The sequence below is a fragment of the Lutra lutra genome, chromosome 12, assembly GCF_902655055.1.
Source record: "Lutra lutra chromosome 12, mLutLut1.2, whole genome shotgun sequence".
Classification (NCBI taxonomy): Eukaryota; Metazoa; Chordata; class Mammalia; order Carnivora; family Mustelidae; genus Lutra; species Lutra lutra.
Genome location: NC_062289.1, coordinates 41130585 through 41155437, shown reverse-complemented (window position 1 = coordinate 41155437; position 24853 = coordinate 41130585). Strand labels below are relative to the sequence as shown.

General features: G+C 42.0%; 1 protein-coding gene across 1 annotated transcript; it reads left to right on the top strand.

The window, feature by feature from the left end:
- Positions 1-3353: 3353 nt before the first annotated feature.
- TTR (transthyretin) lies at positions 3354-10087 on the top strand. Its single transcript, XM_047698545.1, has 4 exons — positions 3354-3481; positions 4588-4718; positions 6548-6683; positions 9835-10087. The coding sequence occupies exons 1-4, from the start codon at positions 3413-3415 to the stop codon at positions 9940-9942; spliced, it is 444 nt and encodes a 147-aa protein (XP_047554501.1). The 5' UTR covers positions 3354-3412; the 3' UTR covers positions 9943-10087.
- Positions 10088-24853: the final 14766 nt, after the last annotated feature.

Below are 24853 nucleotides of genomic sequence, written 5' to 3'. Positions count from 1 at the left end.
AGGGCTGGGAGGTGGGGGAAATAAGAGGCTAATAAAAGTACAAATTTCAGCTATAAGATGAATAAAGTCTAAGGACTAATGTAAACCATGGGAACTTTAGTTGATAATAGTACACTATATAACTGAAATTTGCTGAGACAGTAGAACTTACGTTCTCACACATAAATAAGATAAAGGGCGCCTCTGTGTTTCAGTGAGTTAGGTATCTGACTTCAGCTCAGTCATGATCGCTGGGTTCTGGGGTCGAGCCCCTCGTTGAGCCCCATGTTCTGCTCCATGCTCAGCAGGGAGTCTGTTTCTCCCTCTCCTTCTGCCCCTCCCCCCACTTGTGTTCTCTCACTCTCTCTCTCTTTCTCAAATAAATAAATAAAATCTTTTTTTTTTTAAGGTAAAAATATGTGGGGTGATGGATGTATTAATTCACTAGATGGTGGGAAATCCTTCCACAATGTATGCATATATCAAGTCACCACAATGTACACTTTAAATATCTTATAATTTGTCAAGTATATCTCCATAAAGCTGAAAAACAAATAAGATAAAATTTATACATGATAAAAGCATAGGACAATGGATAATATATGGTGATTTGAGATCATTATGCCTATCAGGTCACAATGGGTAGTGTTATGATGGGGGGTTCATAGCTGCTCTGGTACAAATGCTCTTAGGGTGCCCCCTTGGCAGTGGAGTGCCTTTGCCAAGGGAAATAATGGTCTCAGTCCTGTTTGTTGGCCTGATCCTATCTGGCTCCCATGTCCCCATTAGAGCATCACATTTGAAAAGAAACAGTGGTCAGTGGGAGTATGTCAGAGGAGGAAGTTCTCGGTGATAAGGGTTCCAGAAACTGCTGAAAAGGAATCATGCAAAGAAGTGAGAATGTCTGTTTGGCAAAGCAAAAGACAAAAACAAAAACAAAAATCCGAGCTGTCATTCACTATCTAAATGGCTGTTGGAAGACCAGCAATGGTTAACCCAAGTTGCCAAGCGGCCAGATAAGAACTTAGATGAGACAAACAAGGGCATGTGTAAGGAAAGAACCAAGCTTGAGCCTGATAGTGCTGCTTAGAAATGTCACCTAGCCTGAGAACTGGAGGGAGGCCTAATGCACTGTGATGTCTGAGAGGGAGAGCCCACTGTAATGTGTGAATGTGGGCTGAGAGCTGCCATCTTTTCTGATTTTTCAAGAGAAGCCAGAAACAGAAATTTTTATGCAATGTGTCTCAACTTTTAATTTTAGCAACTATTTCAGAATATTTAAAGAAATATCCCATAACCCATACATACCATGTCTACAAACCAGTGGCAGCCCGGGATGGCCAGTTCACAGTGTCGGCAGGAGAGTTTTCGATTTCAACAGAACGTAGTGCTGAAATGGGATATAAGAGAATTTTCAAGTATTTTCATAGTCAGAAAACAGGCCCTCCATCTAACTTCTGAGCCACGGGAACAAGTCAAGAGAAAATTGGATGACAATATATAAAAAACGTTAGAGAAAGGGTCTTCTCCTTAGCAGAGATGTTGAGCCAAATTGTTATAACTATCCTTGACACCAGAGCAGTGGTTTACAGTTTACAAAAAGCTTTTATATCCTCTCATATTAAAAGCTACTAGAAAGGCCCTTTAAAGTAAAATATTAGATATTTCCATTTTACTAATGCACAAGCTTGAGTATCTGAGGTTATTCAATAACTGAGAGAAGGTCATCCTAGAAATGGGGCAGTAGAAGTAGGAATTGGATGATTCAGGTTATCTATCAGCCAACTCAAAACTCTTTCCTGTATCACTTCAGAGCCAGTCTCTAAGGCTCTAAGATTCCATTTGGAGCTATGCTTAGAAATGGATTTGCTCTGGTTACTCTCCTGTGATCACCCCACCCTCCCCAAGTGTCCTGCTCATTTCCATATTCCTGAAATGCTTCCCTGTCCTTCCACTCTTCCCTGAAAGTTGTTTTCCTTCATGATTACTTGCCAACTTCTCTTCAGCCTGATTCTGTCAGCTGTGAGAATGCTCTCCCAAACCTCGCTGCTCTAGACGTGACCTATCCTTGACATGTATTTGCCCAAAATTGTTGTCTATATTCTGCATGTCCCTGTAAGGACAAACCTGTCTTAAAGAATCCATGAACAAAGCCACATAACATATGTGTGCATTCATGTACCCGAGTTGAAACTTGATCAATGAATCGTCGAATAGTGATAATTTCTGGGTGTGTAAGTTGGGAGGAGGAAGACAATACGCTGTCAACCATAACTTCCAGGTCTTACAGTCCTTTCTACTCCTTCAAGGAATTTGGATTGTGATTCTTTTTTTAAAATAAACTCTAAGCCCAACATGGCCCCAAACTCACAACCCCAAGATCAAGAGATGCATGTTCTACCAAGTCAGTCAGTGTCCCAGATTATGATTCTTGAGATTAAAAACCAGCTGGGTAGCCGTGTTTCTGCACATCCTGTTTCTGCAGGAGAAACAGTAAGAATATCTGGTTTTCCGGGCACCTGGGTGACACAGTTGGTAAAGTAACTGACTCTTGGTTTCAGCTCAGGTTATGATCTCAGTGTTGTGGGATTGAGTCTGGTGTTGGGCTCCCTGCTCAGTGTGGAGCCTACTTGAGATTCTCTCCCCTTCTCCTTTGCCCCTTCCACTCATGCTATCGCTCTCTCCAAAATAAATAATAATAAAAAAAAGATCTGGTTTTTTGTATTTCAGGCTCTTTAATGTCAGTTTGAAACATATCATTATTTCTTGGGTTGAGATGAACCTTGTCTGGGAAGAACACAAAAACCGGTGGAGAAATTGCTGAGTAAGCAAAGCTTCCAGATGACTTAGTTTGGCTGAAACATAGGCTTTTTAAAATATAAGCACCATCAAGAGTTTTTCTTTTTGATTATTGGACATGCATACCAAGTGCACTGATGTTTTCTAATGCACTGTATTTAACCCTGTGAGGCCAAACGTCATTCCTTGTGAAATAAATTATTACAACTTGCATCTCACATCTAAAACAAAAGACAAGATGTCTAGAAAACGAAAAAATAAAAAATAAAAATGCAGAAAAATCTGTAAGGGAGGAAAAAAAAAGAAAATTCCCAAGAATGCTGCTGCCTCCCGCCAAGTGGAGAGAAGAACGTGACTGTTTGGTTTTGTGTGTTTTGTTTTGGTGATCTAGCTGGCCATTGACCCGTCAGGCATAAGAATATTTCATAGAGCTAATGTTCCTACGCTCTAATCTCTCTAGGCAAGGTTCATATTTGTGTGAGTTACTTATTCTCCCTTTGTTGACTAAGTCAATAATCAGAATCAGCAGGTTTGGAGTCAGTTGGCAGGGATCGGCGGCATGGCTTGGGAGAAGGGAGCATAAAAGGCCCAGGCTGGGGGCGGCCGCCTTACAGGCCCGCACACTCTTGACAGGATGGCTTCTCGTCGTCTGCTCCTCCTTTGCCTCGCTGGACTGGTACTTGTGTCAGAGGCTGGCCTTGCGGTGAGTGCTGGATTCTGTGAAGTCCTTTTATACAGACCCTGAGGTCCACTAGATGAAGTAGAAGTGAATTCTTTCAGCTCTGCCAGCCGCCTTTTGTTACTAGGTCAAGGACAGCCCGCGTCGACTTTTAAATATCATTGAATCAAACTTCAAAATGAGCCAAGTTCTGCAGAGCTCACTGAACGGGGGCTGGAACCCTCGGTGTGTCCCGCTGTTGCTCTGGTGCCCTGGGGTTACGGGGCCTGGCTCCTCCGCTCTGTTTCCTCAGATGGTAGAAATAAAGACGTGATCTTCGCGAAGCTACCAATATCACGTTTTCAGAAATGCATCCTTTTATAAAGTTTATTTCCCTTCAGCTAATCAAAATGTCTTTATTGATTAATTTTTGAAAGGCTTGGCAGAAAACCTTCTAGTCAAATACCAAATTCTTAAGTCCTCTGGAAGAATTAACTAATACTATTAAATGGGTCATGAAATAGTCTGACAGGATTGTACAACTAATAAGAGGGAATGACAACAGCAACAGAGGACTAAAGGGTTCTCAGGGAGAAACTCACTCTTTGGGCCTATGGCACATTACATCTTTTCAGTAATTCCACTCAAATAGCGAGGCTTCACAAAGCAATTGTTCTCAGAGGGCCTCTTTTCTCCCTTAAAATTCATTAGGCACGTCCCCGGCCGATCATAGGGGACAGAAGCATAAACCAGTTTTGCTTTGGGAGCAATCATGTCTGTGTGACATGGAGAAGGGGAGCTCATTACCTAACAACACTTATATTGCTGGAAATGGAACTGGCATGTACATCTTGCCTTGTTCCAGATTTCGAACCCTATAAAGGATAGATCCTTTCAGGGGTGCCTGAGTGGCTCAGTTGGTTAAGGGTCTGCCTTTGACTCTGGTCATGATCCCAGGGTCCTGAGATCAAGCCCCACATCAGGGTCCCTACTCAGCGGGGAGCCTACTGCTCCCTCTGCCCTTCCCCCTGCTTGTGCTCTCTCTCTCTTAAATAAATAAATGAAATCTTAAAATAAAAAACAAGAAAAAGAATAGACCCTTTCATTCTTACCAGTTTTGCTGACCTCTCCCTGGCCTTCCCTATCCCCAGGGCTCTGGTGGATCCAAGTGCCCCCTGATGGTCAAAGTCCTAGACGCTGTCCGAGGCAGCCCTGCTGTCAACGTTGGCGTGAAAGTGTTCAAAAAGGCTGCTGATGAGAGCTGGGAGCTCTTCGCCTCCGGGTAAGCTGCCCAACCACCCCGGACCTGGGACCTCGTTCTAGCTGCTCATTCTCCGGCCCTTTCTTAGAGAGAGTGCCTCACACCATTCGCCATTCACCAAAGAATGCAGGCAGGGGTCAAGTAGGTCACGGGGAGGATGCCCTGCTCTTGCTTTGCTTCCCCTGGAATGCCCTGAAGGGACAGACCAAAAGGAAAAGAAGGAGCCAGCACCTCCTCTTTCTCTAGTAGTGGTCCACGGCCTTCTTGAGTCACAGACCACTTTAAGAAGGTAATCTCCTATGATCTCCAAACCCAGAAAAATCACACACACACACACACACACACACACACACACACGTATACACAATTTCAAGAGTGTCACAGATTTCCCAGTGCCCTTGCCAAACACTCAAGCTGAGTGTCCTTGGCTTGGAATTATAGGCAAAAAGTGCAATTTGCACTACTTTATTAACGAAAGGAAAGGAACTGAGGGACAGCCCTGACAAGGCGTGCGTCTGTAGTTTAACTGGACCCTCCAGACCTCAGCGCTTGTGTCTAACCAGAACACGTGGAGCGCCGAGTCCATGCCAGGCTGGAGGCCGTGCACTCAGTAAGGAAAGGACACAGACAAGAAAGGCACATAAGCAAAGCCCAGCCCCAGACCAATGACCCAACATCGGGTGCAACAGTGACTTCTTACCTTCTGTGGCCACTGCCCAATTTTCATGGTGGTTTCCCACCTCCTTTAGCAAGAATCTTAAAGAAAATGCACATTAGTAAACCTAAACCAACTCACTGTATGAATGAGCAGCCAAGAAACCCTCAGCACCAGACGATACTGCTAAGTGCTTATGTTTCCAGGAAGGAAAACTTCTGTGGGTTTTAATTGAATCCCAAGAACTGCATTATGATTCCTCACCCATCCCTGGGAAGACCTTTTCTGTTGGTGTGGTTTCAACTGAGTGTTTATTTGTGAATTCATTTGTGTTTATCTAAAATGCCAAGCACAATGTGGAAAGTACTTAAGAGAATATTCTAAGCAAGAGATCGAATAAACACCAAACATTCAGGTGTTCATGTGGATGTTTTTTCCTTCTGACAAGACCAAAAAAAAAAAAGAAAGAAATTAAATCTTTTCTTCCTAGAAGAGAAGAAAGGTGGAAAGGCAGTGATCAGAGTTAGTAAAGACAACTTCCATTTTTATCTGTCAGTTTTTGAGGTCTAATGGAGGGCAATTTCTAACATCAGTAATGGAGCTGGTACGTATGTAGAAATAGAAGTGGCTTAGTTATTTTTTTTAAAGGAGTTGCCTTGTATTTATTGTTAGCAAAGTTTTACCAAAGAGATTAAACATGCAAATAATTTCAGATACGGGTGCCTTATCATACGTTGGGGTTCCCCCATGTGTTGAAGTGATACCACCTCTGAAAGCCAACCTCACACTGGGAGGGAAAGGAGTAAGACCTTGGTGTCATGGGGCCTGCAGAGTCCTAGAGGCTCATGGCCACTTCCGAGGGGTAGTTATGAACTTTCACCCAAACACCAACCCTGAATTGCAACGACTGTTTTTGAGGTGAAACATTATACCTATACCTTCTGTTCTTAGAAAAATCTAGAATAAAGTTTTGAAATCTTTCTGACAAATTTCTTCTCAGTAAATTTCAGTTACTAGGATTTTGCCTTCCCTTCTCTCTCCCTTTGCTGAATATGTATATTTATATATATGTATTTCCCCCTCACATACACACACTGCACATGTGTTGTGTGTGTGTGCACGCGCGTGTGGTGTCACCTTGCCCTGGCATTCATTCCCCTAATGCCTAACTTAACCTATAATTTTTACCTTCTAGGAAAACCAAGGAACTTGGAGAGCTCCACGGGCTCACAACTGCTGAGAAATTTGTGGAAGGGGTGTACAAAGTAGAATTAGACACCAAGTCGTACTGGAAGTCACTCGGCATTTCTCCATTCCATGAATATGCAGAGGTGAGAGCGTAGAGACACGCGGGTTGCTTTTTAGTATTTTATTTGTGTTCTTGTTGTTGTTGTTGTTAATCCCAGGCAATGCCCAGTCTGCACGTCACAGGCCGTGGAAATGTTGTAAGGAGAGCACGGAACTAGCTTAGATCCCCTTTCCTGTTTCTACAGCCAGAAATGTATAAAACTCTGAAGAGCAAAGTTTATTTCTAAATTTGGTGGAAACTCACTTAGTAACATGACCTGAATTTACATGACGCTCCTTAGTATCTTCCTTAATTCCACTGACTAGGAATATTCGCTTGCCAAAGAACTGCTAATGTGTTGGATGACTAGCAGCTCTCCAGACCCTACCCAGGGTGTTATGTAATGAAATATAGATGTGCCACTTTACTTCTCTAAAATCTGAAACAAACAAACAAACAAACAAACAAAACCCACTTCATTCCAAAACACCTCTGGCTCCCAGAGGTCTGGAGAAGCGATTTGGGGTAATGCCTATACAGATGACAAATTCAAGATAGTGATGGCAGCACAATAAATAACAGGGGTTGAGCATACATCATGTGCCAGACTGCTGTCTTTTCTATATTTAACCTACTCAGTCCTCCTCCACAACCCATCACGGTTGTTATTATTAGCCTCATTTTACAGAGGAAGAATTTGAGTCAGCGGACAGTGAAATAACTTGTCCAAAATCCCAGGCTAGTAAAGGAGGAAGTAGAAATAATGACCACCAGGGCCCAGGCTGGGCTTAGCCTCAGGTGTGCCTCAGCTTTCTTACTATAAGAAATCAGGCTAAAAACAACAACAATAAAGCCACATTTGTAACCCTTGGTTCACACTCTATATTTTGCTTATGAGGTAGTGGGAACCTCTGAGTTATTCATGGGCCCAGTCTTGGCACCTCCTCCTTGCCTGTAACTCCTTAAGTCATTTAAACCAGATGGCTGTCATGGAAAGAGAATCCAGACATGCTGGTTGGGGTCAAAGATCAAATAATTGCGAGAAAAATAGCTCAGCATGAAAGAGAACCATCATTTCTGGCTTGGTCATGGATGAGACTTTCAATTGACATCAAATGGTTCTTTTGGTAGATGGTGTTACCAGAAAAATCGTAGGAGCCTGTTTGATTTCTGGGGCTCACAAGTCATCCAGGGAGCTGGGGCTCCCCATCTACCAAGAGGCTTGCCTTTGGCTGCTCCTCCTCAGTCTTGGAGGCAAGACAAGGAGCCTAATTTACATCATGCAGGGCTTAGAGGAGCCTACCACAAAACGTTTGCTCTCAGAGTCTCAGCATCTACCCTGGAACACAGGATCAGGCTCCTTGGAACCCTTGTCTGCCGTGGGCTCCTGCTAATGAGAGGAGTCATGGCCATAGCGCCCACCATGGGTTGCTCCTAGTCATTAGGTGTTAGCTTCCTTGTCTGTTACTTACTCTCAGTATTCATTCAACTTACCCTTGGAAAATGAAAGCCTTCTATGTGTCTACATTCTGCTAAATGTTAGAAATTCGTAAGTGAAAACACACTCCTGCTCTGAGGGTGGAAGGAGAGGGACTGATGTCAGACATATTAGGTAGGACCATCAGCCCCATGGATATGGGGGTTGAGAAAGGGCAGGCAGGGAAGTGCGAGTCCTGGGGCCTCCCCTCAGTGGCTGGTGCTGATGGGTCCAGCCATGAGTTCCTCCCCTGCCAGCTTCTCCTGATCAAGACCTCCCAGACAAATGCTGTTTTTCTGCATCATCCCCTCCTCCCTTGCCAGGGACCCAGGTCGCCTTGTTATTCTTGCCAAGAAAGTAGAAAATTTCCTGTGGAACTAATAGTCCTCTTCACTTCATGGGATTTTGAGCACAGATTATGCCATTTACAGTTTTGAGGAAGAATCAAGTTAAGCTGGAGACCAATGTCAGTGTTAGAGGGAAGAATCTTTCTCTAGGTGATTCTAGACACTTGGCCTTTAAGGAATGTTTTTTCTCCTTCAGAGATTCTTAGGTGATTCTCACCGCCTCTTGCCCTCATGCTATTTTTATTTTCAGTATGGTTCAATAAGATTTTTTTCCTCCTGTCTCCAAACAACCAAGGCTTCTTTTTTCCATATTAGGAAAAAAGCCATGCTTATCCATGATGGGTCCAAAGCTCAACCCAAGACCTGTATACAAAACAAATAAAATTAAAGACCTCCTCACTGTCCCCCATCTCTCTCCTGAACCAAATTCCTCTCTATTTGTCTCACTCTGGCATCTAGACTATCCCAGTCCCTGAGTCTCAGAAGCTCTACTAAATCTGACCGAAGTATATGACCGACCAGAACAACACTTTGATCAACAATTTGTCCAATTAGGAAGTTCAAATGAGCTCCAAACCCCATGTTTCTATTTCAAAATTCTCACATGAGCCTCCACACTCTGCTTTTGTAACTAGAATCCTATACCACTTTTACTCTATATTGCATTGTTATACACATAAACACATACTTGTTCTTTGTGTTAAAAAATGCAAAGGAATAGAGGGAGAAAAATCTCTGGGTTTGGAGATAGAAGCCGTAACTTCTAACCTGGCTCTGTCCTGTGTAAATTTGGGCCAAACACTAACTCAGAGGTCCAGTTTACTTATCTCTTGTTATCTCTGGTTTACTTATCTCTTATCTCTCTATTTACTTATCTCTAAAATGGGAAGAATATTCCCTTCCAGCTCTACAGTTCTGGGTCCCTGGTCGCTGGTGAGAATGGCAGTCACCTCTCTTCGGTTGTCTGGCCACCAAATGACAATTACTACCTCTTCTCCTCTTTTTTCTAAAACCAAGAAAATGAACAAGAGCATTTAGGCTCTCTGTGATTTCCCTCAGTCAGGTTAGGGCCACCCTGATTTTTACTGTGAATTTGCAAAAACAAGCAAGCAAAAATGAGAGAGAGAGAGAGAGAGAGACATAGACCTGATGACACAGGCCTGGGAAAAATCTTGTTCCAAGGGTTGTGCCAGTCTCCCATAGAGTCTTACCTGCATATTTGGATTTTTGCCTTTTGTTCAATCTGTTCCAGAAAAAGAAACCATCAAATAAAATGAATTAGCTTGGCACTGGACTTCCAGTAGTCTCCGTCTTGGTGACTCACATTCTAGGCTCTGATAGAAACGGACCCTATCTGTGCTCTCTCTTAGGTGGTGTTCACAGCAAACGACTCTGGCTTCCGCCACTACACCATTGCAGCCCTGCTCAGCCCCTACTCCTACTCCACCACAGCCCTTGTCAGCAACCCGGAAGAATGAGGGACCCCTCCTTGGGTGGATTTGAAGGAGAAAGGACAGGGTTTTTGTAACCAGTAGTATTCCATTTTTATTAAAGCAGTGTTTTCACTTTATAAGCTATGCTAGAAACTTGAGCAGAGACAATAAAACATTCCTATTAAAGCAATTCTCATTTCATTTGAACTCACTTTTTTAATCCCCTTGTCCTCTCAAAAAAAAAAAAAAAATAGGGGGCGCCTGGGTGGCTCAGTGGGTTAAGCCTCTGCCTTCAGCTCAGGTCATAATCCCAGGGTCCTGGGATCGAGCCCCGCATCGGGCTCTCTGCTCAGCAGAGCCTGCTTCCTCCTCTCTCTCTGCCTGCCTCTCTGCCTACTTGTGATCTCTGTCTGTCAAATAAATAAATAAAATCTTTAAAAAAAAAAATAGAATTTTAGAGAGAAGCAAAGGAACTAAAAAAAAATCTCTGGCTGAATTCTGGAGGGAAGTTCCAATTCCCAATGTCTTTCAAGCTAAACAGGTACTCAACATGGTCTGTAGTCATTAAACATACACATTCTAAAAAAGAGAGCTTTCATGTCCTCTAACCTTCGGTGAACAGCAAAAGACAAATTCTGAGGACCCACTTCTTTATTCTGTGCATTCCCTTTAAGGGCTTTTCTGATTTTGAGAGCAGCGCCCAGCTGTACAGGGACAGTTCTGCAGTGATTCAAGCTCTCTTATCTGGTTCTGACCAATGGCAGCCCATAGTCAGCTGACTAGAAGATGTCATCTGAGAACCCTCACACCCCCAGTTCACTTAGACTCATCCAAAATTCATGTACTGAGAAACCCTCCATGCCAAGTGCTATTTTAGGTGCCCTGAACATAAAGAGCGAGATCTAGTGCCCGCATTTCAAGAGCTCACAGACTTTGCAGAAGATGACGATGTCAACGTGATCTCACCGAGGCTAGGCTACAAGGCGCAGAGATGGGAGGAAAGAGGGCGTAGCAAACAGCCGGGAGAAGTCAGGCAAGGACACCGAATAAATTTCCCTTCTGAGTCTTGGCGGTTTCCCAGCTAGAAAAGGGAGGAGTTATTCCAGGTCAAGAGAGCAGAGATTGCAAGGCCCAAAGTGAAACAATGCGGTGAGTTGGGGGAACAGATGGAGACTGAGCGTGTTGACAGGTAGGGGGTCATAAGGTGGGCTTGTTGCGCTGCCATAATAATAATCCCAAACTCCGTGGCTTCACAAAACCACAGGTTATTTCTCACTCACACCAAGTCCGATGAAGGAGCTCTTTGTCTAGTGATCCCCAGGGTGGCTTTCCTCCAAACGATGATTCTGGGTCCAGGTTTGTTTATTTTGTGGCTCCAAGGGCACCCAGTCCGCAGACCAGAGGAAGAGAGAAAGTATGGTCTTCTCCCCACTGTGTTGCAGTGACACACGAGAATGTGTGTGCCAGACAAATTCTGGCCAGAATTTGTCGCATGGTCTCACTTAGACACACCAAGCAATATGGTTCCTGGCTGGGAGTCATTTCCCAGAATGACGGCATTCTGGAGAAAAGTACTAAATTGTGTCGGTCAAGAACCATCTCTGTGAGGTTAGGGCCAGAGGGAAAGGGGCTGGAGTGGAAGCAGGCTTTAGATGCCTCCTGCTAGAGCCGCAAATTCATCTTCCAGACAATATGGATCCAAGCTGGGAAACTTGTGACCCGGTGTTCCCCCCGCCACTGCCCCATGTGACTAGAGCAGAGATGGTTACTTCTGGGGCACAATCTCCAAATAGGGTTCCCCAGGACAAGTTGGATCTGACCCAAGGTTTAGGTCTAAACATACCTAAGCAGCCATTCTATTTTCTTTTTTTAAAGATTTTATTTATTTATTTGACAGACAGAGATCACAGTAGGCAGAGAAGCAGGCAGAGAGAGAGGAGAAAGCAGTCTCCCTGCTGAGCAGAGAGCCCGATGCAGAGCTCAATCCCAGGACCCTGGGATCATGACCTGAGCCGAAGGCAGAGGCTTTAACCCACTGAGCCACCCAGGCGCCCTGATATTCTATTTTCTACCAAATTCAAATCTAAATGCTCTAGCTAGCTGTGCTCTAGCTGGCTGTGTGGAAAGAGGAAGAAATTTGAAGAAAGTGGGGTGTTTTAGGCTTGGACTTTTTAACATGTATTCATTATGCTTTTCCCCAAATCCATGTGGTAAAATCAATGCTTCTAATTCTGCTGACAAGGTTAGCAAGTCCTTTTTTCATGTGTATTGGGCTAATCCACATCAAATCGCCATTTTTATAGATTAAACAGTCAAATATTGGTAATTTTGTAAGATTCAATCTAACAATACAAATGATTGTATTGGTCACTGGCCTGCTTATTAATAAAATACGACATTTCGATTTGGCCACTGTTAAATAGCTATGGATTTTTATAGCCCAAGCATATTGAAAAATTGAAAATATGAACCTGCCATATAATATACATATTAAATATATATAAATATATAAATATAATTATCTTATATTTATTAATTATTATATAATTATAATTATATAAATATACATATATATATATATTTGTTTATTTATATCTGAATTTAATTTAATCTTTTAACGTTCCTGCCTCATTTCTTCTTGGCATCAACAAATTGAATCATGTCCATTGAAATCAACTCAATTTGACTTGCTGTTTAACGTTCAGCCTTCTCCTTCCTTTCTGAATGTCATCTTCTGGAAGCTATGTTGTATCTTGGCATAAAGTAGAATGTGTTGTCTGGTCCCTGAGAGTCCTCTGTCCCTCCTGCCTCCACTGAAATGATACCTTCTTTCTTTGTTTTTATTATGTGTTAATATCTTAGCTTGTGCCTTTCACAGCCACAGTTACAGTTTGAGTTGTTCCCCCTAGAAAGATACGTTGAAGTCCTAACACCCAGTACCTGTGAATGTGACCTTTTTGGGAATTGGGTCTGCAGACGTAATTAGTGGAGATGACGTCATTAGGGTGGGCCTAAGCCAAGACGACTGGTGTCCTTATAAGAGGAAAATTCAGACACAGACACACAGGGAGGAGGCCATGTGGTAACAGAGGGAGAGAATGGAGTGACAAAGAGCTATAAGCCAAGGACACCAAGGATTGATAGCCATCAACAGAAGTCTTCTCCCCTACAAGTTTTGGAAAGAGTGGGTCCGTCCAGCTGACACCTTGACTTTAGACTTCTACCCTCCAGAACTGTGAGACAACAAATTTATGTTATTTTAAGCCACCCACTTTACAACTCTGGGAAACTAATAAAGCCTCCTATGGTAGTCTTCCAAATTTTATCCTAGGTTTATATTCACTGAATTATGTCATTCTGAAAGTCAAGATTTATCCCTAGTATTTCTTTAGATTTCTTTTTTCCTTGGTGATGCTGAACATATTGTCTTGTGTTTATTGGCCATTTGAACCTTTTGTGAACTGCATGTCGGCATCATTTACCATATTAGGCAGAGGGTCTGTTTATTCAATATTGATTTATAAAAGCATTGTCTATTTTAAAGATATTGCAAGTTGTATTTGAAAAGTAAATGTGACAGACAGAGAAATAGTTATCTAAGTTGCAGAAAACCCACAACAACTGAGATATCTTGATGGAAGCTAGTGTGATAATTGCAAAGAGGAGGGTGGGAATTGGGTCGTCAGAGAGATGAAAGATCACTGGGGATAACTGGATGGGTAAGTTCAGGTTATAGAATCACTGAATGCTAAGTTTTAGAAGTCTTTTTGGGACAGGAAGACTGAGCTACAGAAGGTTAAGTAATTTGCCCAAAGCCATGCAAAGAGCTTTGGAAAGCCCTGAAACGCAGAGAGAGAGATTTGCCACAGTAGTCCATGGGTTCCTCATTAACTCAGACAGCGATGAACTGCTCACCCAAACACTTGAAATAACAACAAATGCTAATAAGAAAATCCTGCCAAAAATCCACAAAAACAACAATATATGCTTCTAACATATCAACATTGGTGACCACCCATCAGCCCTCTCTTTTTCCCATAAAAAATAGCCAAGAGATTAGGGTATCTTAATTAATTCCATCCATGGCCTTTTCCACTAATCAGAAACACACACGTCTCTTACTTCCCTAAAACAAAAAGGATCTTTATCACGTTGTATCAATTTCCCAATAACCTCAGGAGTAAGGATGTGGCCAAAGATTTCACCCTAGGATAGATAAATTAGAGGAGGAGCACCATGATAATTAACTTTATGCATCAACCAGGTTAGGCTATGGTACCCAGTTTTTGGTCAAACACTGTTCTAGATGTTGCCGTGATGTATTTTTTGACATGATTAACATTTTTTTCCTCCATCTTTTTTAGGATATAATTGACATATAACACTCTGTAAGTTCAAATGTAAAACATGATGATTTGATAAACATATATCCTGTGAAAAGATTACCACAATAAGGTTAGTTAACACATTCATCACTTCACATGGTTGCCTCTTGTGTGCATGTGCGTGGTGAGAACTTTTAAGATTTACACTGTTAACGACTTTCAAGTATATGATAGAATATTAACTAGAGTTACCAAGCTGTACATCACATTCCCCTAACTTACTCATCTCATAATAAGAAATTTGTACCCTTTAACTACTTAAACGTGATTAACATTTAAATCAGTGGACTTTGAGTAAACTAAATTGTCCTCCATAATGTGGGTGGGCTTCATCCAATCAGATGATGGTCTTACAAAAAAGACTGAGGCCCCCAGAGAAAGAAGGAATTCTGCCTGCAGACTGCCTTTGGACTTAGGACAGCAACATCAATACTTCCCTGGATCTCTAGCCTAGGGGCCTGCCCTGCAAATTTCAGAATTCGCAGCTCCCACAATCACATGAGCCAATTCCTTAAAGTGAATCATTTTCTCTCTAAATATATATGTATATATAAATATAAATAAAATTAAATTTTTATTTTAGATATAAATTTATTTTTTATTTATATTTATATTTCTCTGGAGAACCCTGAGTAATACAGGGACTATACTACCATCCATCCTTTGAAAAGCCTGTATATAGAATAAAGAGGCCTTGTAGGGTCTGAACCAGGGGAATGACATGATAGAAGTTGAGTTTAAGGAAACAAAGCTTGTGGGGCACCTAGGTGGCCCAGTTGGTTAAATGTCCAATTCTTGATCTCAGCTCACATCATGTTCTCAGGGTCATGAGATTGAACCCCATGCTGGGCCCCACACTCAGTGGGGAGTCTTTTGGAGATTCTCTCTCTTCCTCTGCCCCTCCCCAATGTATAGGCATGCACTCTTGCTCTCTCACTCTCTCTCGCATATCAATAAATAAATCTTTATTTAAAAAAAAAAAAAGCAGGGTCCCTGGGTGGCTCAGTTGGTTAGTGTCTGCCTTCAGCTCAGGTCATGATCCCAGGGTCCTGGGATTGAGTCTGTTGGCTCTCTACTCAGCAGGGAATCCACTTTCCCTCTCTACCTCTACCCCCCTCCTCGAATGCTTGTGATCTCTCTCTCTGGCTCATGGGATTGATTGAAAGCAGAATCAGGGAAACCAGCCCAATTCACCTGCAGAAATGAAGGTTTGAGGTATGGATTAGTGTGATTTGGATTAGTGTTGGTACACATGGACATTCAGAAAAAGGAATGAATATTAGATTATAAAATGTATACAAAATGAATGAGTTTCATTTGCCTTGTCCAGAAAAAGCTATGAGGTAGATTAAAAAGAACCCAGTGCCTTAAGAGAGAGCTAGATGAAAATATCTCTCTGGCCCATGTAGACTTCCTATTATTTGAATCAATCATTTATCTCCATATACAAAAACATAAAATCAATAAAGCAAGCATGTGTGTATGTGTGTTTGACGGTAAATGTTTAACAACAGGCTCTTCAGAGGAAAAAAGCCCAGATTTGTAGTGTTTGCTAATTTCTCTCATGTAAATAATCTGACCACGGCCAATTTCAAGCCTCCAGCACGGTGTCCCTGAATGCAGAACTGGCAGGAGAAGCCCCGGGGTGTGGTATAGTATCTCCAGCATGCAGAAGCAGCGGACATAAGTAACATAAAGAGCTCAGATAAAATGATTAGAAAGGAAGGAGATTGAAGTATTTATTACCTTTATCTTAATATAATTTAACACAGTGTTTGATAATCAGCTATAAAATTCCTGGAAGTTTAACAGAAGGCATTACATGCTGGTTCTGGGACACCAGTGAGTAAATCCTGAGTTACAACCCTTTCAAATGTGACCTATGAGTCTCGATGTGTGTGAATGGCTGGAGGGTAAGTATGAACAGCAGTGTCATTTAAAGACAAGGTATTCATTCTCATAAAATGGCCCCGCCCTTCCTAAAAATAAGAAAACAAAAATTCCGGCTATGTTTGCCACTTAAAGCATATCCAAATGAACGTAATTTGAATGAGACATTTATATGCAACAATCTATTTCAAGATTACCTCTGTTTAAAGACAGACTTTTCACAAAGAAATGGAAAAATGTTCCATGCTCCTGGATTGGAAGAATAAATATTGTGAAACTGTCTATGCTACCTAAAGCAATCTACACATTTAATGCAATTCCTATCAAAGTACCATCCATTTTTTTCAAAGAAATGGAACAAATAATCCTAAAATTTATATGGAACCAGAAAAGACCTCGAATAGCCAAAGGAATATTGAAAAAGAAAGCCAAAGTTGGTGGCATCACAATTCCGGACTTCAAGCTCTATTACAAAGCTGTCATCATCAAGACAGCATGGTACTGGCACAAAAACAGACACATAGATCAATGGAACAGAATAGAGAGCCCAGAAATGGACCCTCAACTCTATGGTCAACTCATCTTCGACAAAGCAGGAAAGAATGTCCAATGGAAAAAAGACAGCCTCTTCAATAAATGGTGTTGGGAAAATTGGACAGCCACATGCAGAAAAATGAAATTGGATCATTTCCTTACACCACACACGAAAATAGACTCAAAATGGATGAAGGATCTCAATGTGAGAAAGGAATCCATCAAAATCCTTGAGGAGAACACAGGCAGCAACCTCTTCGACCTCAGCCACAGCAACATCTTCCTAGGAACATCACCAAAGGCAAGGGAAGCAAGGGCAAAAATGAACTTTTGGGATTTTATCAAGATCAAAAGCTTTTGCACAGCAAAGGAAACAGTGAACAAAACCAAAAGACAACTGACAGAATGGGAGAAGATATTTGCAAATGACATATCAGATAAAGGGCTAGTGTCCAAAATCTATAAAGAATTTAGCAAACTCAACACCCAAAGAACAAATAATCCAATCAAGAAATGGGCAGAGGACACGAACAGACATTTCTGCAAAGAAGACATCCAGATGGCCAACAGACACATGAAAAAGTGCTCCATATCACTCGGCATCAGGGAAATACAAATCAAAACCACCATGAGATATCACCTCACACCAGTCAGAATGGCTAAAATTAACAAGTCAGGAAATGACAGATGCTGGCGAGGATGTGGAGAAAGGGGAACCCTCCTACACTGTTGGTGGGAATGCAAGCTGGTGCAACCACTCTGGAAAACAGCATGGAGGTTCCTCAAAATGTTCAAAATAGAACTACCCTATGACCCTGCAATTGCACTGCTGGGTATTTACCCTAAAGATGCAAACGTAGTGATCCGAAGGGGGACGTGCACCCAAATGTTTATAGCAGCAATGTCTACAATAGCCAAACTATGGAAAGAACCTAGATGTCCATCTACAGACGAATGGATAAAGAAGATGTGGTATATATACACAATGGAATACTATGCAGCCATCAAAAGAAATGAAATCTTGCCATTTGCGACGACGTGGATGGAACTAGAGGGTATCATGCTTAGCGAAATAAGTCAATTGGAGAAAGACAACTATCATATGATCTCCCTGATATGAGGGAGAGGAGATGCAACATGGGGGGTTGAGGGGGTAGGAGAAGAGTAAATGAAACAAGATGGGATTGGGAGGGAGACAAACCATAAGTGACTCTTAATCTCACAAAACAAACTGAGGGTTGATGGGGGGAGGGGGTTGGGAGAGGGGGGGTGGGGTTATGGATATTGGGGAGGGTATGTGCTATGGTGAGTGCTGTGAAGTGTATAAACCTGGCGATTCGCAGACCTGTACCCCTGGGGATAAAAATATATGTTTATAAAGCTGTAAAAAAAAAAAAAAAGAAAAAAGAAAGGATGAATACCCAAGTTTTGTAGCAACATGGACGGGACTGGAAGAGATTATGCTGAGTGAAATAAGTCAAGCAGAGAGAGTCAATTATCATATGGTTTCACTGATTTGTGGAGCATAACAAATAGTATGGAGGACAAGGGGAGATGGAGAGGAGAAGGGAGTTGAGGGAAATTGGAAGGGGAGGTGAACCATGAGAGACTATGGACTCTGAAAAACGATCTGAGAATTTTGAAGGGGTGGGGGGTGGGAGGTTGGGGGCACCAGGTGGTGGGTATTGTAGAGGGCACGGATTGCATGGAGCACTGGGTGTGGTGCAAAAATAATGAATACTGTTATGCTGAAAAAATAAAAAATTTAAAGACAGACTTTTTGGGTGCCTGGGTGGCTCAGTGATTAAGCCGTTGCCTTCGGCTCAGGTCATGATCTCAGGGTCCTGGGATCGAGTCCCGCATCGGGCTCTCTGCTCAGCAGGGAGCCTGCTTCCCTTCCTCTCTCTCTGCCTGCCTCTCTGCCTACTGTGATCTCTGTCTGTCAAATAAATAAATAAAATCTTTAAAAAAAAAAAAAAAAGACAGTCTTTTCCTGGACCCTGTGTGACATCTTTAGGGATCCAGAGACCACCACTAAAATCAATGGAACGTCCTGAGCCTTTGAAGCCAGACTTCACAGGTAAAAATTATTAATCTGATCACATAGAGATGAATTGATTAGTACATTTCCACGCCCCATTTAACCTTTCTGATGTTTCAGGACACTACACTGCTGAAGCCTGGAGACTCATACCTGGGGTAAGACCCTGGGGGAAGATTCATCCCTGTGGTTAAGACTCTGAGGGGCATAGGAGAAAAGGAATATTTTTCTCATGGTTTCTGATATAAACAGAGAAAAGAAACAGAATAATCAGTGCACGCGGTTGGGGACTGATGCAGCCAGAGGGACTGATGACCCTCCCTCAGCCAGAGGGCAAGAAGGGAAGGATCAGAGAGGAGACAGTGAATGAATGGAGTCCTGTCAATTCCCACAGTGGGAAGGCGAGAGCCATGGAGATGAGCCTAGTGAGGTCAGTGTCGCTGGAGAGCAAAGACCAAAGCAGGGAAGGGCAGCCTGATGGACAGAGGCCGGCTTGTGAGATGCCTTCTGAGCCTCCCTCTCCACGTCATCTTTGGTGCAAACAAGCAGGGCGGACTTGTTCCTCTCATCCCGACACAGGGTTTTAAGCAGAGAAGTGGCAGGATTAAATTAGAATGCCAGATTATTGTTTCTTTCTTTTTTTCTTTTTTTTAAGATTTTATTTTTATTTATTTGAGAGACAAAGATCACAAGTAGGCAGAGAGGCAGGCAGAGAGAGAGAGGAGGAAACAGGCTCCCTGCTGAACAGAGAGCCTGAAGCGGGGCTCGATCCCAGGACTCTGGGATCATGACCCGAGCTGAAGGCAGAGGCTTTAACCCACTGAACCACTCAGGCGCCCCCAGATTATTGTTTCTTATTTAAAAAATAAGTCTGTTCCCTGGTGTGTGTGTGTGTGTGTGTGTGTGTATGTGTGTGTGTGTTTTAATTCCAGTATAGTTAACAAAAGTGTTACATGAGTTTCAGGTGTACAACACAGTGATTTAACACTTCCGTAGCTGAGCTCAGTGCTCCTCACAGTAAATGCACTTTCAATCCCCATCACCCATCTTATCCATCTCCCACCCACCTCCCCTCTGGTAACCATCTGCTTGTTCTCTATAGTTAAGAGTCTGTTTGGGATTTTTTTTTTAAGATTTTATTTATTTATGAGAGAGAGAGAACACAAGCGTGGGGGAGAGGGGCAGAGGGAGTGGGAGAAACAGCTTCCCTGCTGAGCAGGGAGCCTGATATTGGGGCTCAATTCCAGGACCCCAGGATCGTGACCTGAACTGAAGGCAGACGCTTAACCAACGGAGCCACCCAGGTGCCCAAGAGTCTGGTTTTTTGTTTTTTTTTTTTTAATTTTCTCTTTTTTTGTTTGTTTTTGTTTCTTAAAATCCACATATGATTAAAATTGTATGGCATTTGTCTCTCACTCACTTATTTCACTTAGCATTATAGTCTCTAGGTTCATCTATGTTGTTGCAAATGGCAAGACTTCATTCTTCTTTATGGCTGAGTACTATTCCATATGTGGTGTGTGTGTGTGTGTGTGTGTGTGTGTGTGCACGTACTACTACTTCTTTATCTATTCATCTATCAGTGGACACTTGGGCTGCTTCCATAATTTGACTACTGTAAATAATGTTGCAATAAACATAGGCATGTATATATCTTTTCAAATTAGTGCTTTCATATTCTTTGGGTAAATACCCAGTAAAGGAATTTACTGAATCATGTGATAATTCTATTTATACTTTTCTGAGGAACCTCCATATTGTTTTCCACAGTGGCTGCACCAATTTGCATTCCCATCTACAGTGTGTGAGCGTTCCTTTTTCTCTACATCCTTACAAACACTTGTTTCTTGTGCTTTTGATTTCAGCCAGTGTGACAAGTGTGTGGTGATATCTCATTGTGATTTTCATTTGTATTTTCGTGAGGATGAGTGATGTTGAGCATCTTTCATGGGTCTCTTGGCCATCTGGATGTCTTCTTTGGAGAATATCTGTTCATGTCTTCTGTCCTTTTTTAAATTACATTATTTGTTTTTTGAGTTGCATAAGTTCTTTATATATTTTAGATAATAACCCTTTATGGGATATGTCATTTGTAAATATCTTCTCCCATTCTGTGGGTTGTCTTTTAGTTTTGTTGATTGCTTCCTCTGCTGTGCAGAAGCTTTTTATTTTGATGTAGTCCCAATAGTTTGTTTTTGCTTTTGTTCCCCTTGCCTCAGGAGACATACCTAGAAAAACATTGCTACATATGCCCTATTGTTTTAACTTCTCATTTTGAATTAGTTTTCACCTCAGAGAAAGAGAAGTTGGAAAAATAGTACATAGAGCTCCTTACCCAAATTCTAATGCTAACGTCTTAGGAATGTACACTTATCAAAACTGGGAAAACAACAATGATATAGGGCTGGTTAGTGGCATCCAACCCATAACAGTTTCTCGGTCTTTTCTTGCTGTATTAGATTCCGGGGGCTATTGTAAAAAACGTACCATAAACCAGGTGGCTTAAAACAACAGAAATGTATTGTCTCACAGTTCTGCGGGTGAGAATGTCCAAAATCAAGACATTGACGGGGCCCCGTCCTTTCTGAAATCTGAGAGACAGGATCCTTCCTTGCCTCCCCCGGCTTCTGGTGACTTGCTGGTAACCTTTGGGGTCTTTGGCTTGCAGCTGTGTGTCCGGTCTCTGCCTCCTATCCAAATCCACCAGGAGCACTTTGATGTAGCTGAACCGCTTGGGTTTATTACTCTTGCCAGTCAGAGAGAACATGCACCATATACACGCGAACTATAGAGTGTCTCACTGAGTGTTGGAAAGAAAACTATTAGAGGATTTGGGCTTTAATTGGACGAGTTGAGAAAGAGTCTAAGGACGTGGGACTTCCTCAAGATTGGATGCTGTCTGAAAGTGGGGGCCATTCTATGGGTGTCGCAGAAGTTTATCTGCAGGGAGGACAGACCAGAGAGAAGAGAGAACTATGATTGGTAACAAAGCAGGGGATTTATTTCTTTCAGTAGAGGGGAGGTTTGGTGATTGGTGGGTTTCACGGTGATTTTGGTTTCTGTCTTTGTCATGGTCTCAGAACAAGCTTGATGATGTTGATGCTCCGTGGTATTGTCATGTCCAACGGACCAAACTAGCTTATGGTAACACTTAGGCCAGGTCCTCCACGTGTGAGCTACTTGCCCACCCTCCCCCCTTGGCCTCCATGTCTATAGAGGGCTCTAGAATAGAAAATCAGCAGATAGCCATGCTGGCTTCATTGTGGGGATGGGGAGAATTAGAGGAGGCCGTGAAGTCTCGAGCACCCATCATGGCTACAGATTGAGTGGATGAGCCGGCAACTGAGCTCAGGAATATGGGCAGAAGAGAAGATTCGTAGGCAGAGATGATGAGTTCAATTTCGACTATGCTGAACTTGAAGTCATCAAGCCACTTTTTAATCTCATACCTTGGGAGTTGGCATCGTGGGCACCCAGGTAGCCAGGAAACAAAAATCCCCAATATCATTGTAGCTCCTGAAAGACCTGGATAGCACCTGTCTAAACAGGGATGTTTAGAGAATTTATGCCTTAAGCTACATTTTGTCCACAGAAACAGTGTTTCCTGGGAATCCTGTACCTCATCCGACCCTCAGCTTTACAGCCATGCCTCCCTTCTACTGCCCAGTCCACAGAACACACCCCTCCCTTAGCCCCGTTCCTTCTTACTGCCTCTCAACGTGGAAATAAGCTCCCAATCCATTCCATTTTCCAGCTCCTCATTCACTGTGGGTTAGAACTGCCCCAGTTAATTTAAAGCCAAGGCAGATGGCAATTCATCTTTGGCGGTCAATGCAAATGCTGAAGGTGGGTTCTACGATCTTGGCCATGGCCGCTGCTAGCAGGGAGGGAGGGGCTCCACGCAGCCCGCTTCCATAAATGCCAAGGGGTGGTGCTTCCCTCCAGGCAGGGCAGGCACCCACCTGCTCACCCTGCCACTAAGGTCATCTAGATGACCCACGCTGAGCTGAATGAACACTGTTCCACCGCCTTCCCCAGGAGAGTGTTTTTGGAAAAGACACCGGAGTGTCTCCAGCTCCTGAAAGGCAGAAAACAAGGCTTGGTGACATTTTGGCCCAGGTGAAGCATTTAATATTTCTTGAATTTTCACTGGAATTAACTAATAGTTTATTTTTTAAGTGGGTTTGATACAAGGGGTTTTTTAAATCAATTTTTCTTTATTATAAAAATGGCTTTTAAAAAATTATATATACTTTTTAGAAAGATTTTTAAAATAAACTTTGAATTTTAGAACAATTTTGGATTTACGGATTTATTTATTTTGCTACTGATGACCAAGAATGTCTCAAGAGGTGCCTGGGTGGCTCAGTCTGTTAAGTGTCTGCTTTTGGCTCAGGTCATGATCTCAGGGTCCTGGGATCGAGCCCCATTTCTGCTCAGTGGGGAGTCTGCTTCTCCCTCTCCCTCTGTCCCTTCTCCCTTCCCCCCATGTTCTCTCTCTCTCTTTCAAATACATTTTTTTTTTTTTTTAAAGAATGTCTCTCCCTCTCTGGTTTCATCTTGTTTCATCTCAGGAAACAAACTGAGGGTTGCTGGAGGGGAGGGGGGTGAAAGGGATGGGGTGGTAGGATTATGGACGGTGGGGGGTGTATGTGCTATGATGAATGCTGTGAATTGTGTAAGACTGATGAATCACATACCCGTACTCCTGAAACAAATAACACATTATATGTTAATTTTAAAAATTAAAAAAAAAAAGAATGTCTCAAATGATACAGTTGTAGAAATACCCATTTGTTTTGGTAAGAGAAAAGCATGTACCAAAAAAAAAAAAAAAAAATCAGTTATGGTTCCAAATAGGCTTTCTTTTTGAAACACTCAATCCCATGATTTATTGAAAAAAAGTTAGCAGAATTTTTTCAAGGATAATTATTTTATTATACTTTTCTTGAAAGGAATTTCATAATGTCCAAAAAATGAAAATTATAACAACACATAGTCATACCGCAACAAAATGTTCTTATTGATAGGATGCTATAAACATATTTATATAAAGTTGCCATCATAATGTAAAATTACTTTCATGCTTTAATTATGTTATCATGAACAATTTCTCATATTGCCATATAATCTTTATAATTATAATTTTTATTTTTTGAAAAATTTATACCACTTTCATAATGTGATATACTTAGTCTCAATTTGGGGGACTTATAGTTAGTGCTACAATGAATATCTTCATGAAGCATACAGCTTTTTGCTTCTGTTGAATTAAGTGAATGACCTAACATTTTCTAGAAGTATCTAATTCTTATGTTAGATAACGTGGAGCCTTGGGCATCAAATTGCCTGGGAAGTAGTCTTGGCTTCTCCGTTAGAAGCTGTTTGATCTTAAACAGATTACATCAGCTTTCTACACCTTGGTTTTTTTTCATTTGTAAAATGGGAATAATCATAGCACCACTTCCAAAGCATTCTTTTAAAGACCAATTGTACACAGTGATCCGAAGGGGCACGTGCACCCTAATATTTAATAGCAGCAATGTCCACAATAGCCAAACTATGGAAAGAACCTAGATGTCCATCAACAGATGAATGGATAAAGAAGATGTGGTATGTATACACAAGGGAATACTATGCAGCCATCAAAAGAAATGAAATCTTGCCATTTGCAACAACATGGATGAAACTAGAGGGTATTATGCTTAGCGAAATAAGTCAATCGGAGAAAGACAACTCTCATATGATCTCCCTGATATGAGGAAGTGGAGATGCAACGTGAGGGGTTTAGGGGGTAGGAAAAGAATAAATGAAACAAATGGGATCGGGAGGGAGACAAACCATAAAACAAACTGAGGGTTGCCAGGGGAGGGGGGACGGGAGAGGGTGGTGGGGTTATGGACATTGGGGAGGGTATGTGATATGATGAGTGCTGTGAAGTGTGTAAACCTGGCGATTCACAGACCTGTACCCCTGGGGCTAATAATACATTATATGTTTATAAAAAAATTAAAAAATTTTTTAAAAAGCTAAAAAAAATAAAAAAATAAAGACCAATTGTCATAAAACATGTAAAAAAGTTTAAAACAATCCACAAAACATATTA